This window comes from Tenrec ecaudatus, chromosome 1, assembly GCF_050624435.1.
Source record: "Tenrec ecaudatus isolate mTenEca1 chromosome 1, mTenEca1.hap1, whole genome shotgun sequence".
Classification (NCBI taxonomy): domain Eukaryota; kingdom Metazoa; phylum Chordata; class Mammalia; order Afrosoricida; family Tenrecidae; genus Tenrec; species Tenrec ecaudatus.
Window position 1 is genome coordinate 33,881,500 of NC_134530.1, and position 15,945 is coordinate 33,897,444.

The 15,945-nt window shown below is 56.9% G+C and overlaps 1 protein-coding gene across 2 annotated transcripts in view; it reads right to left on the minus strand.

Annotated features, from left to right (window-relative positions):
- The window catches only part of CTNNBIP1 (catenin beta interacting protein 1), a 62,976-nt gene that overhangs the window by 10,519 nt on the left and 36,512 nt on the right, over positions 1-15,945 (minus strand). For both annotated transcript variants that reach the window (XM_075550730.1, XM_075550727.1), the window contains 2 exons: positions 13,964-14,084; positions 13,471-13,561 (listed from right to left, as the gene is read on the minus strand). In XM_075550730.1, the coding sequence (XP_075406845.1) occupies positions 13,471-13,561; positions 13,964-14,059 (187 nt within the window). In that variant the 5' untranslated portion in view covers positions 14,060-14,084. The remainder of the gene's footprint in view (positions 1-13,470; positions 13,562-13,963; positions 14,085-15,945) is intronic.

Below are 15,945 nucleotides of genomic sequence, written 5' to 3' on the forward strand. Positions count from 1 at the left end.
GGAGCGGGGAGGGAGGGGAAAATGAGGAGCTGATGCCAGGGGCTTATGTGGAGAGCAAATGTTTTGAGAATGATGAGGGCAATGAATGTACAAATGTGCTTTACACAACTGATGTAGGTATGGATTGTGATAAGAGTTGTACGAGCCCCTAATAAAATGATAAAGAAAGAAAGAAAGAAAGAAAGAAAGAAAGAAAGAAAGAAAGAAAGAAATCAGAGAAGAACCCACAGGAATGGGGTGGGGGCTGGCACACGGCCTCTTCCACACAGAGCCCCCGAGTCTTTCCCAGGCAGCCCAGAGCTCTTGCAGGCCACCTGCAGACAGGAACAGGCCTGGGGGTACAGGGGCAGGAGCAAGGACTGGGGGCTGGGGGTGCTGGGCTGGGGGATGCTGGGCTGAGCCTGCCAGGCAGTCTGTGGGTGGGAGCCCCTGATCTGCATGTCAGGGGGCAAGCTGGCCCTAGGCGGGGTGGAATGTGGCAGCCACAGCTCTAGACCCTCCCCAAACCATCACCATGGGCTCAGTTTGCTTTCGCAGCAGGGAGGAGGGCTTCATCCCACAAATATGAGAGGGGGAAAGCTTCTTGGGCTTCCTGCTCTTATCCTCCACAAAGCACCTGGGTGCAGGAGGGGCAGGCCCAACCTGTGCCCCAGACCTCTGCCAAGTCCAGTTCAGGCTTACAGCTGACGTTGGCCAGGAAGACAGAAAACACCTGTGAGTTAACTTATCACCCCCGACCCCACCCCCCAAAAGCCCCCCACACTCCACAAAACCTAGCCCCCAGCCCAGTTGCTTCCAAAGGCTGCAGACTCCCCACCCAATACACACATACATACCTGAGGCTTATGTGTGTCACTGCACCTTGAATACAGTGCTCTGGGGTGCAGAGCCCCTGTAGCACCCCAAGCCCAGCCCCCAGGAAGTCTCAAAGGCATCTTCCTCTAGGGGCCCTGACACCCCACTGTCCAAAGAGTCCCAGGACCACCCGAGGGTTGGGCATTCAGTCATCCAGGACAGTCCGGCCGGCTCCCTGTGACCTCGGAATACCTCTGAGTGAGAGGAAGAAGTCCACCCAGACAGCTCCCTGGAGGCAGTGATGGTGAGACTTCCTCTCAGGCATGCTGGGCATGCACTCAGGAGAAAGACCCCAGCGGAGGTAAAGCGGAGGGGACGTGAACAAGAGGAAGACCCCTGACGGGACCAAGTGCCACCAAGGCTGCGACATGGGGCTCAAAGGGAAGCCCTGGTGTGAAGAGGTGCAGGACCCAGCAGGGTTTCCTTCTGATGAGCATAGGGTCGCAAGGAGTCAGAGCCCTGGGTGGCACCTAACCACAACAGCGAGAGGCGGGAACAAGACCAGGAAAGTGCCAGATTCTAGTGGCTGGTGAGGGCTGGGGTGCTTGGCAGGTCACCATCAACACAGGGACATAGTTTGGGCTGTAAATCCTGGGACCCTGGCCTGCCAAGCTGTGGCCTGCCCTCCACATGCCAGGCTGACCAGGCCAGAGAGAAGCCATGAACACACACTCCAAAGTGGCCAGGATGGTCCACCTGGCAGTCTACAACCCCCCGCCCCTCGACCGTATGATTTGGTTGTGGAACTGCCTCTTGAGCTCATTACCTTGCTGGCAACACCAGCCAGTGTCAGCGCTGGGGAAAAGAACCAGCAGCAAGGTTGCCTGGAGCAGAAACAGGTCAGGCTTGGCCGAAGAGAACAGCATCCATGGGCGTGGGCAGACATTGCCAGGACTGCCTCTCCCAGGGCACCTGGACCCACGGGGCCTGGGCTGTTTCCAGCAGCCCCAGGCTGCAAGCCCTGGTTCTGCTCACCTGGGCTTTGATGCTCCAAGGTTCCCAGGGGTTAGCTTTTGCTTAGAGGCTGCACAGCACTCTGGTTGCTATGGGGACAGCAGCCTTCGATCTACTAAGGCCTCCACAGCCAAAGAAAGTACCAACCTCAGTGGCGCCCGCTGGGCTCCTGGCTGACAACCAGCCTCCCAACACTGGAGGTGACAGGGCCAGTGAGTGCATACAAGAGCCTCTGCTCGTGGCTCCGGCACAACACTGGGCTGCTGGAGCCACCAGCAGAAGCTCAACTGGTAGTTGAGGGACTCCCAGGCTAAAGGGAGGGCAGGGCCATCAGGACCCGGGCTCAAAGCTAGGACCTGGGCTTGGGTCTGACGCCAATCACCAGGGGGATCCAAGGAAACTCCAGCATATCCGTTCACCCTTAGTTCACCCAGCTGCAAAATGTGATGAGCAGCACCAGTCCCACGAACCTAGTTGAGTGGGTGACATCAACAGCACGAGGTATGACAGCATCAAAACCACAGCAGAGGGGCCGTCAAGAGCCCTAGTGGTACTGTGGGTTGGGCTACTAACCACAAGGTTGGCAGTTCAACCCCAACAGTCGGCAGTGGTTCCATGGAAAAAAGGTGACGTCATCTTAGACTGCCTCTACAGAGGCTCCTCTGAGTGGGAATCCATGGATGGGAATGGGTTGGTGGGTGGGCAGTGACTCGGGGTTTTAGTTTACCTGCTTGAAGTCTAGATATGCTTCCCAAATCCACCTTACCCACCCCCCACATTCCCACTGAGTCAGAGAGAGAGAGAGAGAGAGAGAGAGAGAGAGAGAGAGAGAGAGAGAGAGAGAGCGCTGACTGGGAGATGGGGTGGGTCTGTTCCTCTGTGGGCCGGGGATGATTAGGGCATCATCTAAAAGTCCTTAATGTTTAGCAGACACCCAGTCTCCTAGGAGTTGTTTAAACGGCAGCTCCAGGCTGCTGGCAGACACTCTGAATCGGTTGGGCCCGGAAATCGACGCTCCTAAGCGTCCTAGATGCTCTAGATGCAGGTGGTCTGTGGAGCAGGCTGCGTGGGCTGTGCCTCAGACATCAGGCCAGTGACCCACCTCCATAGGCCTGGAAATGCCACCCCCGCCGATGATACTGAACGCCTGGCTTGGTGTCTAGGAAAGTCAGGACCTTTCCAGCCAGTTAAGGCCAGTCCTGACCCCGCCATGGACAGAGGCATCTGTCTGAGGTTCCAGGTTCCAGAGGATTGGAGTCTCAGGCTAACACCCCAAGACGCAGGGCACCATGACCTTCTTGCTGCGTATCTTCTAGATAGGCAACCAGGAGTCCATCCCTCAGACAACAGTAGAACCCATCTCTCGACCCAGATTTGATTGTAAATAAGAGGAAACTAGAGTGTATCTGCAATTCCTTCTAGCCCCAGTGCATCCTGGGTGACGGGAACCCTGACCAAGGCATAGCGCACTTTCCACCTCTCCTCTAGGACAGCAGAACCTGACACATAGTTGGGAAAGTGGTAAAGGTTGGGAAAGTGGGCGGAGGTCCCCTGGTTCAGGCATTTTTCCTCTTGAGAAACAAATGTCCCAAAGACCGCAGGTGTTAACTATTGCCAATGCTACCTTTTACAGTACAGACAGGGAGCAAGGGGCTTGGCTCAGGGCAAGGAGAAAAGGGAAGATGCCAGGCATGCGAGGTACTGGCCTCCACAGCTAATTAACATCCATCTACTGCCTCCCAGGTTCCAAAGGTACAAAGTCCTCTGTGTGTCGGTATATAGGCCACTTGGCAAAGGATTGCCCTAACAGAAATAGGTCTCCCCAGGGGCCATGCTATCACAGTAAACAAACTGGCCACTGCAGCACTCTGTCCTAGGGGGAAGACCCAAGAGGAGAGTGGTCGGCTGGTGAGTGTGCAACTGCTAACTAGACAAAGCAGCCCAGCGGGTGGCCAGCAGTAAAGGACCACTGTTCCTGGTCTGGAACCCTGGTTGTACATGGATGTGGGCAGTTCCAGGACAGAGTGCATGGATCCACCATTCACAAGCAAAGCGGTGGCAATCATCAGAACCAACTCCTTCCGACGCAGATCAAACAGAGCAAGCTAAGTACACATGTGAACCATTACACGGCCTTAAGATGGTGTCACGCCGACCCCGAGACAAGCAAGTGCTTTGCAGAAAGCCTGACCTCAGCCCACCACAGTCTTTAAGTTCAATTCCCGTGTTTAAAGTAAGCTTGCAGGCGATGCCCGTCAGTCCGGTGCTAATACCTCCTGAGATTTCCTTTGGAACCTCCCAGTGCGAGACTAACCCACACTTCCGTGGACATTGCTATCCTGAAGCTTTTGTCCTAGCTTTACCTAAAGTGGTCACCTGTTTTATTTCTTCCAGAAGTCATCAGATTGCTAATGACACTGAGCCAAGCTTGCCAATCCCCAGGATCACCAGTGCCTAGAGCACCCCAACCTCAGCCACCATGGGCCCCTAAGTGGAGAGAGCAGGCAGAGTGTGGACCCAAAGCCCCACTTCATGTCCATTAACAGCAGGAAGTAGCCAGAGACTGTCTTCGCCCAAAGACTCCTTCACTGGGGAATGTTAGGTAGCCAGAATAGGGACTAAGGGGGGTTGTCTCCCCAGATGCCTGCACAGGGTCACAACAAAGGGGTTGGAAAGAAATCAGGCACCCATTAGACACCTATGGAAAGATCCAAACTGAGCATGCTCAGACACAAGCCCCCTAAGCCCAGGTCAGAGGTCCACCTGGGTGCACAGACTAGGCCCAGCCATATGACATGACCCAGGTGCATTTAACTTCAGCCAATGAGGTTGGGCAACACCTCCAACCACCCCTCCCCTGCCCAAAGGCCAAATCTTTTTCACCCCTCTTTTGATTCCTCTCTTGCAAGTCTGAGTTCAGGGGGCCCGAGCTCCCTCTCAGGTCTCTCTTTCAGGGTGCTCTTTGGGGAGTTCTTGCTCTTGGCTCCTGGGATGCCTTGTGAATCCCTGAAACTTCCTTTTCCTCATAAAAGTCACTTGGATTACAAACGTGCTTCTGCCGCGTGAATTCTTTCAGCATTGCGAAGCAAGAGCCGAGGCATGCCACCCCAGAAACCTAATGTATCGCTGCCAACACTGAAAGAGGCGCCTGTCCTCACAGTTTCCCTGGCTCCCTTCCCATTTGTTCCGGCCCCCGCAGACTGGCTGCTGGCCCTGCACCCACAGAAACAGGCTGGTAAAGGTCCCCACGGAGTTCTCGAGGGCTTAGCCCGGTGGACAGCCAGCCAGCCCGCATGCTTTCCCACCTCCCTCAATTCTTTGCCCACGCTCCCAGTCCTTGTACCTGTCCCCCTACCACTTCCCACCCCCCTCCCCACCCCTGACCTGGGCCTCACAGGACCTCTGGCTCAGGACACACCCCTCCTTCAGGAGTCAGCTGCTCGGACAAGACACAGCCCTGGCCCATTCAGCCCTGTCTCACCTCCCACAACCTGTGCACCCCACCTGCGGTTCCCAGCCCTTTCCGACCCACCTGTGCGTGTGTCCTGTTGCCTCTCACCTGGACCGGCATCTTGATTACCTTCTAGTCTCAGCCCCCACTCACTCTCAAGGACAACCACCTGACCTCGCCCCTCTCCCCGTTAGCTGCACCAGAAGCAAGCTCCTGCTGCCTTTAGAATCCACCCCACCCAGAACCCTCTTCCTTTGCTGGCCACTCACCCCCTGCCCGGCCAGCACCACCAGGGGCCCCCAGAGGGGCATGAACACCACCAACATGGGCTTCCAAGCCTGTTAGGGGCTGAAGCCCTAATCTCTGTGACGGGGAGATTATTTGGAAGTAGGGTCTTTGCAGATGTCATGAGATGAGGTCATATCCTTGGTGTGCGGATAAGAAGTACAATGCACACAGAAGTCAGAGTGATGCGCCAACAGGACAAGGGACACCGAGGCTTGCCAGCCACACCCGATGCTCAGTGAAGCCCAGGATAGACTTTTGCCACTTGGCCCTGCCCAGCAGTGCGAGATCTGCTCCTGCAGAGGTTCTAGCCCAGGAAACCTCCCCAGTCACAGACAGGAACCAAACAGGAACCAACAGAAGCGGACACACATTGGTCTGCGACTAAGCTCTTCATACATCTGGCCCCCGTGTCTGTCCACCCTTGGGCTGGCAGCTGGGGGCCCGGCTGTGGTCTGCACACAGGAGGGTGGGTTAGTGTGAGAGGCCCTGGGGCGAACAGAGTCCTCTGAGGGGCTCTGAGGCCTGTCAAGCATGGTTTGTCCTCAGCTAGAAACAACAGAGCACAACACGCTGGTCACCAACAAGCAGGACCTTCTGTGGCGGGATGCAGAATCCAGCATCCCAGTACCTTCTGGATTTTTTTGAAGAACATTTTTCTGTGACATAAGCTATGGCATACCAAATCTTCTGGACTGACCCCCCACCCTGTCCCTGACTTCCAGTCCATTGTGCTTTTAGCTCATAGGTCATCCGCATGTGTGTTCAGGAAAGTTAAGAAAGGTCAGCTTCCCACCCCGCAGACTGGAATTCTCCCTGGGCCTGACTGCATGTCAGACAAGGATTTGTTCTCCCCTGGAGCCTCTGGGCAAAGGCTGGAAGCTCTCCCCACATGTGGGCTGAGGGGGGAGCTGGGAGGGCAGTGGACACCCCAGCAGTGCGTGTGTTGCAGGGGCATGTACTGAAGAGCAGTCTCGCTGACTGCCTGCAGGGAGAAGCCACTGGGGACAACACAGGCTTCCCAGAGGCTCAGCTCAGTCACCTACTCTGTGCCAGGCTCAGGGTTGGTGCTGTGCCGGCACCTGGCAGTGCGACAATGAAGCCCTCAGCCGCCCCCTAGAAGGCTGTCGGTTTGAAGCCAACCAGCATCCCCTGGTGGCCTCCTCCCATGAAGATCACAGTCAGGAAAGCCCTCCAGTCACTGTGGCTTCTGCTCTGTCACAAAGGGCCGCTTTGGGTCAGAGATGACCCCACCCCACGGCACCCAGCAACGCTCTTGGCTTTACGCCCAGCCCAGGGCCCTTGGGTACAACGTGCTAGTGACTAGCCAGCAAAGCTCTACAGGGCTGGGACTGCGAGGGCTTCCAGCAGGAAGGGAAAGAGCGGCCTGGGAGGAATTTCCTGCACTTGGCTGTGAAATGGAGACAAGCCACTTATTTTGGGCGCCTGGTCGCATACCCTGCGCCAGTGGCCTCGGCTTCCTGGGGGACAGCCAGCAGAGCCCTGAGAGAAGGTGGGCTGGAGGCCTGGGGAGCCTCCTCTGGATGGCTGCTGCTAGAACCCATGTGGGAGATAGAGATGGGACAGAGCGGGAGCCACTGGGGCAGCACCGAGGCTCTTGGAGGGAAGAAGGAGGATGGGGAAGAGATCAAACCACGGCTGGGAGCTTGTTTGACAAAACAGGCCGTGTGTGTGTGTGTGTGTGTGTGTGTGTGTGTCTGTGGCAGAGGGTGTCCCTCAGCTCATGCCATCTGGATGGGGCCTAGCTGAGACCCCGCACAGGGATGCAGTTCTGCAGTGCCCCCTGGGCTGGAAAGCGGGCTCTCAGGGTGTGTTCCACCCCTATGCCCCAGCCCTATCTTCCTGCCAGGACAGAAGGAGATGACACACTTAGAGAAGCCAGCCGTCCAAAGGGGCCTGCAGGTGAAGGACCTGGAGTAAATACAAAGGTGCAAAGGCAGCAGGAAGTGCCTCCCCGTCCATTTGTTCGGTCTCTCCAGAAATAGCACTGGCTACCACCATGCACTGTGCCGGAACGTACCACCCCAATGCGGTGTGGCCAGCCTGGAAGCCACCCGTGGGCTATAGCCTAGACCACACAGCTGGACATGCAATGCTGCTCTGTGTCCATCACTCCCTGGGCCCACCCAAGCACGCCTCTCTCACCCAAGTGGGCCTGTTTTCTCTCTCTCGCCTTTCTTCTTCTGGCAGTGGAAAGGTACTCCCTAGAAACAGGACCAGTGCCCCAGTCAATGGCACTGGTTACCTTCTCGTTGGGGTTCTCATCATACAGTGAGCCAAGGCAGTCACGAGAACTCAGTGAAAGCCACCAGTGTGTGACTTGACAAGAGGCTGGCTTGCAGGGAGAGTTCAGCAAACGCCTGCTGCTGTCAGCAAGAGCACAAATGAGAAACGCGTGTCCAGAAGGAAGGGGCTGGCACAGTCACACAGCCGAATACTAACTAGGCCGTCATGAAAATGTGTTCTTGGTTGTTGTTTCAGAATGCAGTAACGTTGCCAGATGTGAAAGATGGCCAATTGCTCCCACTGCCCGATCCTCACTGTATGGCAGAGAGGTACACATGCTTGCCAAAAAGATGCCTGGGGACTGCCCCAGGGGTGTGGCTACAGCAGTGCTTGTGGCTACAGAGTACGTTTCTTCCCACTGTCCTTGAAACTTTCCTGCTGTGTGCGTTTTCCCCAACCTTCTCCGCAGCGACTGTGCAGTGCTTTGTAGCGGGGTGGGGATCAATATTTGCTACACCGAGAGCAGCACCGACAATGATAAAGGAGCAGACGCAGCATTCCGGTGCAGCCTGCTGCAGGAGGGCTCTGCGCCCCCAGGCCTGCAGCCAGGCTGTCTCAGGGAAGTATTGATTCCCTGCCTGGCTGTCAGGTCCACTTAGTCACTTTTGGGGACTGCGAGACAGCACTCAGAGAACTCGCCCATGTCACTGCCTTTGTGGGACCTACAGGCTCCAAAGCCTGGTCTAGCTGCTTATCTGAGCACTCACTGAAGGCCCTGCTGGTGCCTGGAACCAGAAAATCCAAGCCGCAGTCTCCAGCTCAGGGGGCCAGACTGCTCACGTGGCTTAGGAGACAGTGTGGGAAGCAGTGCTCTGCAGGTGCAGACCTGGGATGAAAATCAAAGAGGGTCACCTGACGTGGCTGCGGAGACAGGGGAGGGTGTCAGGTTAGGGTAGCGCTGCTGGCAAAGAGGCAAAGGCAGAGGTAGGAGGCTGTGCACATGTGCGGTGAAAGCCAGTTTCCGTGGCCGCTGTCCATGCATGAGGGGTCGGGTGGAGGGTGAGAACAAGGGTGTCTCGCTCATCACACGAAGTGGACTGGAGGTTTAATAAGAGGGAATGGTGACCAGACTATGTAATAGGATTCTAACGACTACCACGGACTGCCAGAAGCACACACGAACCTCTCCTGGAAGTAGTAGTGCCAGAGTGGTCTTGGAAGTGAGGACGGCAAGACCGTCGTCCATGCCTTTGACAGGTTGTCAGGAGGGACCAGTCCCTGGAGAAGGACACCAAGCTTGGTAAAGTAGAGGGGCAGCAAAAAAAGAGAGACAGACTCTCAATTCGACGGACTGACACGGTGGCTGGCACCATGAGCTAAACACAGCGATGGCGAGGAGGGCGCAGGACGGTGATGTTCCCTTCTACAGCACACGGGCTCGCGAGGCGTTGGAACCGACTCAACGACATCTAACCACACGAGGACTCGTATCCCTCATCCTTCCTACCACCCTCTTCATCTCCTACAGCGACTACGCAGGACTCCAGAAGGACAGCACTGGCTGCTTGACAGACACAGCAGCAGGCGCCACTGAAGGATGCGAGGCGGGGCAAGCTCTGCTGATGGAGCCTTGCAGAGTCACTCTGGCTAGGACGTGGAGGTGAACTGGTAGAAAAAGGATGAAAAGTGGAGCTGGCAGCTGGGAATATCGGCAGCCATCACACACACACGGGTCACCATGAGACAGAATTAACTCCGTGCCCACTAACAACAGTCAAGCATTAGTACAGGGTCAAACCAGAATGGAGGTCCCGACCAAGGAGAGGAAGCGGACTTGACCATCAGAGTGACTTGGTGACTGACTGAATGAGGGGCAGAAAGGACTGGAGGTGAGTCCTTGGGAAGCTCACTGGGCATCTGGTGGCACACTGATCGTGGCAGGGTCCAGAGGGGAGGCTGTGAATCTACACTGCTGAGCGTGGGGCGTCTGTAGCAAGGTGTCCAGTGGAGAGTTGAACATAGAGGCTTAAGGATTGGGAGGAGCTCTGTGCCTGGAATGTGTCTTTAACCAGAGCTCTCTGGTGAAGTCACAGGAGTACAGGACTGGGCACAGTGGCACGTGAGAGGGGAAGGAAAGGCTCACTGAAAGACTGGGCAGAAGTAGACTGAAGATGGAGAGCGAGGAAGGAGGGGAAAAGAGAGCGAGGAGAGATAGAAGACAGACAGACACAGTTCAAGGGAGGGACTGGAGGAGGCTCTCATTGGCAGTCTCAGGCCAGCAGAGCAGCCATGTGGGCTGAGGACTAAGAAGGCTCCCCTAGTGCCCAGGAGGCCCCTGAGTTTAGCCTCTCCTAACCCTGGCTGACAGGCCCTCACAGGTTTGGCTATGGGTCTTCGGCTCCTGGCGCAGGACTTGGGACTTGGCAGGATAGAAAGGGGAGAGACCAGGGTGTGAGAGCCAGGTGTAGTAAGCCGAGGGATGAACAGCACCCACCCCACCCCCACAAAACAAAAAAACCCAAACCTTTTGCCGTCTAGTCAATTCTGCCCCACAGCGACCCCATAGGGTCAAACAGAACTGTCCTTGCGGGTTTCTGAGACTTTAACTCTTTATGGAGGCAGACAGCCTTGCTTTCTTCCACAGAACAGACCCCCAAGTCACTGTGATCCCCCAGGGCCTCGGGCAGGGAGAGCGGCATCCCAGAAGCCCTAGAGTGGTAGGTTCTGACAGAAAGTGTGGTGGGTTCAAGTGCCTGTGGGAGCACTCTAGGTTCTATTGGAGGGGCCGCCTCAGCGCCCACCTGGAGGAGTCTGGGAGTTGGAGACATGTTTCTGTCTCAGAAAATTACTTAAGGAAAAGCTGCTGATGGGTACTCTGCACTGGAGAGTGAGAATGAGGCATTTGCTGAGAGACAGTGCCACCTAGTGAGCAGGAGGCACTCCTGCCAGGCTTCAGTCAGATCCTCATGCAGAAGGGGATCTAGGCCTAAAGGGGTCTTTCAAAAAAAAAGGAGAGGGGTGGCGTGGGGTGCGTTTCATGCAAGGGGGCTTCAGCTTCTTCCCTGAGCACCAAGAGCACGACACCAGCATGCCCTGCCGCATCAGTTGGAAGGACACCCTGCATCCCCGCAGGTAAGCCAGGACAAACTTGTAGCAGATCGCCCCTGAATCCCCAGGCTGGGAAAGGAACTACCCTCCTGCTCCCCGGATTGCAGCCCCTGCACTGATGTCTGTTTGGCTGCCATGGTCTTTTGTGTGTTTGCAGTGACTTTAGATATGGAAAGAAAGACGTAGTCGGCCCCCCTCCTGGCCCAGCCTCAGGGCCCCCAGGGATTCTTATGCTGGTGTCTTTGCATGCAGGCCAGCCGGGCCTGGCAGCTAGGGGTCCACACAGTACCCAGCAAGGCTGACACCCACCCCACTGCCAGGCTCCTGGGTCAGTCCCAGGCAAAAGAAGCCAGGCTTGGGTGCGAGAGGGTCAGCCTCAGCAGCTTCCAGGCCCGTGGGGTGAAGCCACCAGGACCTTAAGCAACTCAGAGGAACTCGATTTTATTCTCGACTGTGGGTTTAGCTCAGTGAGATGAATTTGCATTTTTTCAACCCCGTTGCCAGTGAATGAATTTCGAGCCATGCCGACCCCAGGTGTGTCAGAGTAGAACTGTGCTCACAGGGTTTTCCATCGCTGATGTCTGGGAGGCAGATGGCCAGGCCTTTCTTCTGACGTGCTTCTGGGTAGACTTGAACAACTACGCTTTCAGCACTTAACCGTTTACGCCACACTCCCCTCAAAACAAAGAAAAGAAACACACATGCACACTGACCCTGCGTAGTTAGCAGTCCCCCTCGTGAACCACGGTGCCACCTTTTATACCACCTCACTGCCACCGAGGCAGTTCTGACTCGGAGCCACCCTCGAGCATAGCACCGTGCCTGTGGGTTTCCGAGATTGTAACTTAGTGGAGCAGAAAGCTTCGCCTCTCTCGCCCACGGGGCAGCTGGTGGTTTTCAACGGCTGACCTTGAGGTTAGAGCCCAGCACTTACTCATAGGAGGCCAGGATTTAAAAGCATGTTTCCCTTCGTACAAAAGTGGGACCTGTGCAAAGGTTTTACATTTTTGTTCTATAAAAATGTGTGACTTAGGAGGTGAAATCTCTTATGGTTCTATCTGGTATAAAATTTTCTATTTACAAATTGGAATTTTCTTTTTCTTTTTTGTTCAATACCCACGTATGTGTGAGTGGATGGGAAGGGTGGGAGACGTTGGGTGCTGTGGGGTTTTTCTGTACAGATCGACGCACCACCCCACCACTGCTTTTGAGTTTTCTCCACTGAGGTTTCAACCAGAAGCCTATGCGGCTCAAACGCAGGCTGACACAGCTGCCCAAGTCTAGAAGGGGAGGGAGGGGACACTCCCCCCACTACCCCCCCCTCAGGGATTCAAAGTACTTCAGGGTTCCGGGAGCCACTGGAAAGGGACTCAGGCTAGCCCTGGGAGAGGACCCCAAGGAGGGTGGATTCCATGCCCAGCCCCTCCCTCCACTGCGATGGCTGCCTGGAAGGACACGCCTGGGAGGACTTGCCCAGGCAGACTGAGGTGATTGGCGGTCCCAGGAGTGGCCTGAGCCACAGGAGTGCCTGGTGGGAATTCTGCTGAATTGGGAACCCAGCCTGGGCCACACCCGACCTCAGAGCTGGGGAACCAGCTCCTGCACCAGGGCAGAGCCCTGCGACATACAGGAGGACTGGGCGGGCCGGGATCTAGGTCAGCATGCGGAGAAGCAGTCCCCCTTCTTCCCACCAAGGAGGGGGCAGGCCCATCAGGACCCTGCTTCTGGGAACTCACTCGGCCTGGACATGCCAGAGGTCAGACTACCTTAGAGTCAATAAGTCCAGCTCAGCATAAAGGAAGGGAAGGAAGGACTGGCTGCAGCGTTGAGATGAACCTCCCAGAAAGCAAGCCCCGAGTAGCTGCTGAGGCGTACTGCTGACTGAGCTCTGCAGTGGGGCTGCGAGCTGCATCCTGGGCACCCGTGACAGGTGTGTGGCCAACGGAGGTGACTAATGCTTCCAAACCCCAGTCTCCTTACCTAGGCAGTCACAAGACTTATAGCTGTCTAAAGTGAAATGACACGTCCTAAGTGCCTGCTCACGGGAGAAAGGCTGCCTGGTGCGCTGCAGTACAGAGGACAGCCCTGTGGGACAGCTGAGTCAGGATCAACTTGAGGGTGCTCAGCAGCAACAGTAAATGTCACCTCTTATCGTTATCACAGCGTACCCAAAGCATGGCAAGGCCCGTGCACACAGAGGCTTCCAGGCCCTCAGGCACCCCTTCTGGCCACAGCCCTGTCCTAGCACACTTGGGGGACTGCGCTCCCCTGGACAGGATGATGGGCAGGTGGGGGCCAGGGCACATCTGAGGCCAAAGATGGAGGAAATACAATAACTAGAGACTCTGTGGTCACAGGGACCCTGGTGCCCCTTCATACCTAGAAGGGACCCCATCATCTGCCTGTGTGGGTCCCTGGCTCTCACCTGGGAAAGGAGATGAGCGGGACAGAAGGTCAGAGGCTTCCAAGCTCCACAGCAGGACTCAGCCACCTACCCCACACCTCTCTTGTGTATCACCACCCTGGGAGCCTTCTGGAAGGGCCGAGACTCGATGCTGTCCCCAACTCACCCTGGTCGATGGGGTGCTGTGGCAGCTGGCTGAGCTGGCTGTTGACCACCCCCGCGTAGGTTCGCAAGAACTCCTCCTCGCTGGCTGTCAGCTGCAGGGGAGAGCCGCAGGTGAGGGCGGCACCCCTGCTCCCCACCTACCCAAAGCCCTAACCCAACAACCCCCAGGGCTGGAGCACAGTAAGAACAGTTATCAGTCTCTCTCTTACAGGTCTCCCCCGCACCGTCCCACTGTGCCCTGCTTGAATCTGAGATTGAGTCTAGGCCAGGACCCTCTCCGGAAAGTGGTGGCCACTGGTGCCTCCCGAGAGAATTCTCCTGGGGCTTGGGGATGGAGAAATGAAGGTCAGGCCACAGGGGTGGGGAGACTGGATACCCTGGGCCACCCACAAGTCTAGCAGCACTGTGCCCTGAGCCTGCTAACTGTAGGAAGGGCTGGGTCCCCACACCCTGCGCCCCCCAGGGGGCCCGCCGTGGGCAGTTGGCGTACTCACGTTGGAGCCCATCTTCCGCAGCATGAGCAGGACTCGGACCTTCTGCTGAATGTACATCTCCTCCGGACTCTTCCCGGGCGCCCCCTCGCGGTTCATCCCCCTGGCCCAGCGCTGGGGATCCCTGTGGGGTGAAGCGCAGCATTGAGAAGGGCGGTTAGGCAGAGGCACCCCAGGGAGAGGCGCCTGCTGGGTGACTCACACCTTCCCAGGGCGCTCTTCGAGGGCTCATGGGGCAGCAAGAAGCTATGGGATTTCATCCCTCAGAGCTCAGGGCAGGGATGCATGGAGCGGGGCGGCCTGCCTGTGCTCTGTGTGCAGAGCTGTGGGGTCCAGGGCACAGTCTGCAGGCTGGCTCTCGAGGTCAGGGATGTGGCATGAGAAATCCGATGTCCTTGGTTTCCAGAGCCAGCACCTTCCCCTGGGAGCAGGGCACAGGGACACAGCCAGCAGGAGCTGCTTGGGCCTTGGGCTCGGGAAACCTCGAGAGCAGTGCCCAGCCCCCAAATCCAGGGATGGCTGCCTCCGTGAGAGGCCAGCTCCTGGGCCAGGCGCCAAGGAGGCCCTCGGTGGAGGCCCTAGCTGGGGGCTGCAGGTCGCAGGCACCCACCCGGGCTCCGAGGGCTGCCTTCACAGCCCACCCCACCTGTCACAGGGTGGCTCAGCAGGCGGCTGTGGTGTCCAGCAGCTGGGTCCAGGTGTACCCAACACTCAGGGAGTTGCCAGGAGAAAAGTCCCTAGTGTCCTCCCTCTAGGAGGGGCCTGAGGGGAGGAAGCCGGGTGTGGAGGGGTTTGGTTACACACTTGTCACTCTTGGATGAGTCAGAAATAACGCAGCAGCTGGTGGGGGTGGAGCCTTGACAGCCCTGAGGCCAAGGAGCTGTACTTGGAGGGCCTGGCTGGCGGGCCAAGGCCATGTCTCCCACCTGGCCCCCAGAGCCCCCGACAGGCAGGCTCTCCTGGCAGGGCAGCTCTCTGCCCCACAGAGCCTCCCAGCAGGAGTTGCCAACTGCTCCACCCCACAAGCAAATGGAGCCCTTGCCCCAAAGGGCAAACAACAGACTGCAGAGCTGGCGAATCACGGCTTGGGTAGCAGGTGTGTGCGTATGAGGTAGCCAGGCCCAAGCCAGCCAGCTGGCACCGAATCGATTCCAATGCACGGTGACCCCCTGGGTGTCAGAGTGGAGCTGTGCTCCGGGGGGGCGGGGTCAGAGGCTGCTTCTTCAGCAAGAGACCACCTGAGGTGCTGTGAGATGGACTTGAACCTCCCTCCAACCTGGGGATTAGCCGTGAGTGCATTAACCACTTCTACCACCCAGGGATTGCACTAAAGAAAGCACAGATTCTCCTTATTCTACTGTCTGCTCCCCTTGCTCTCCCCTGGGGCCCGGTTACGCTGACATGAGGCCGTGGTGACTTAAGTCCACCCCATTTCTTACTGCCCTCCTTCTGCTGCACCTCCCCACCTGCTCCAGAGCCCATAGTCTGAAGCGCCCTATGGGTGCTGGGGGACCTGCACTTTGGTACAGCGGCCACTCACCATCACTTCCCCACACTCCTCTCCCCACTCTCTTCTCCTTCTTTTGTTCTATCCAGTAGCCAGAGGGATTCTTCATCTGAGATAAAACAACAACAACCTTCACATCCTTTCCCTACCTTGAACATCAGGTCAGGCCGTGGAAGGGCATTCCCAAGCCCTGAGGCCTGCCTCCCTTCACCACGAAGCTTTCCATGTCTAGAGCTGCTGTCTGCAGCTCCTTCCCTCGTGGTCTTTTACTGGCTGTCCCTTCAGCCTGGAAATGGCTGCTTCTCATCCTTCAGGGCCCAGGTTCAGACCCTCTTCTGAGAAAAGCCTCGCCTTACGGTAGCAGGAGCCCTGGTAGTGTAGTGGTTATGCACTGGGCTGCAGTCTGCATGGTTGGCAGTTCGAAACCAGCAGTAGCCCCGGGAGGAGACCGAGCTTTCTCCTCTCATAAACTGTTACA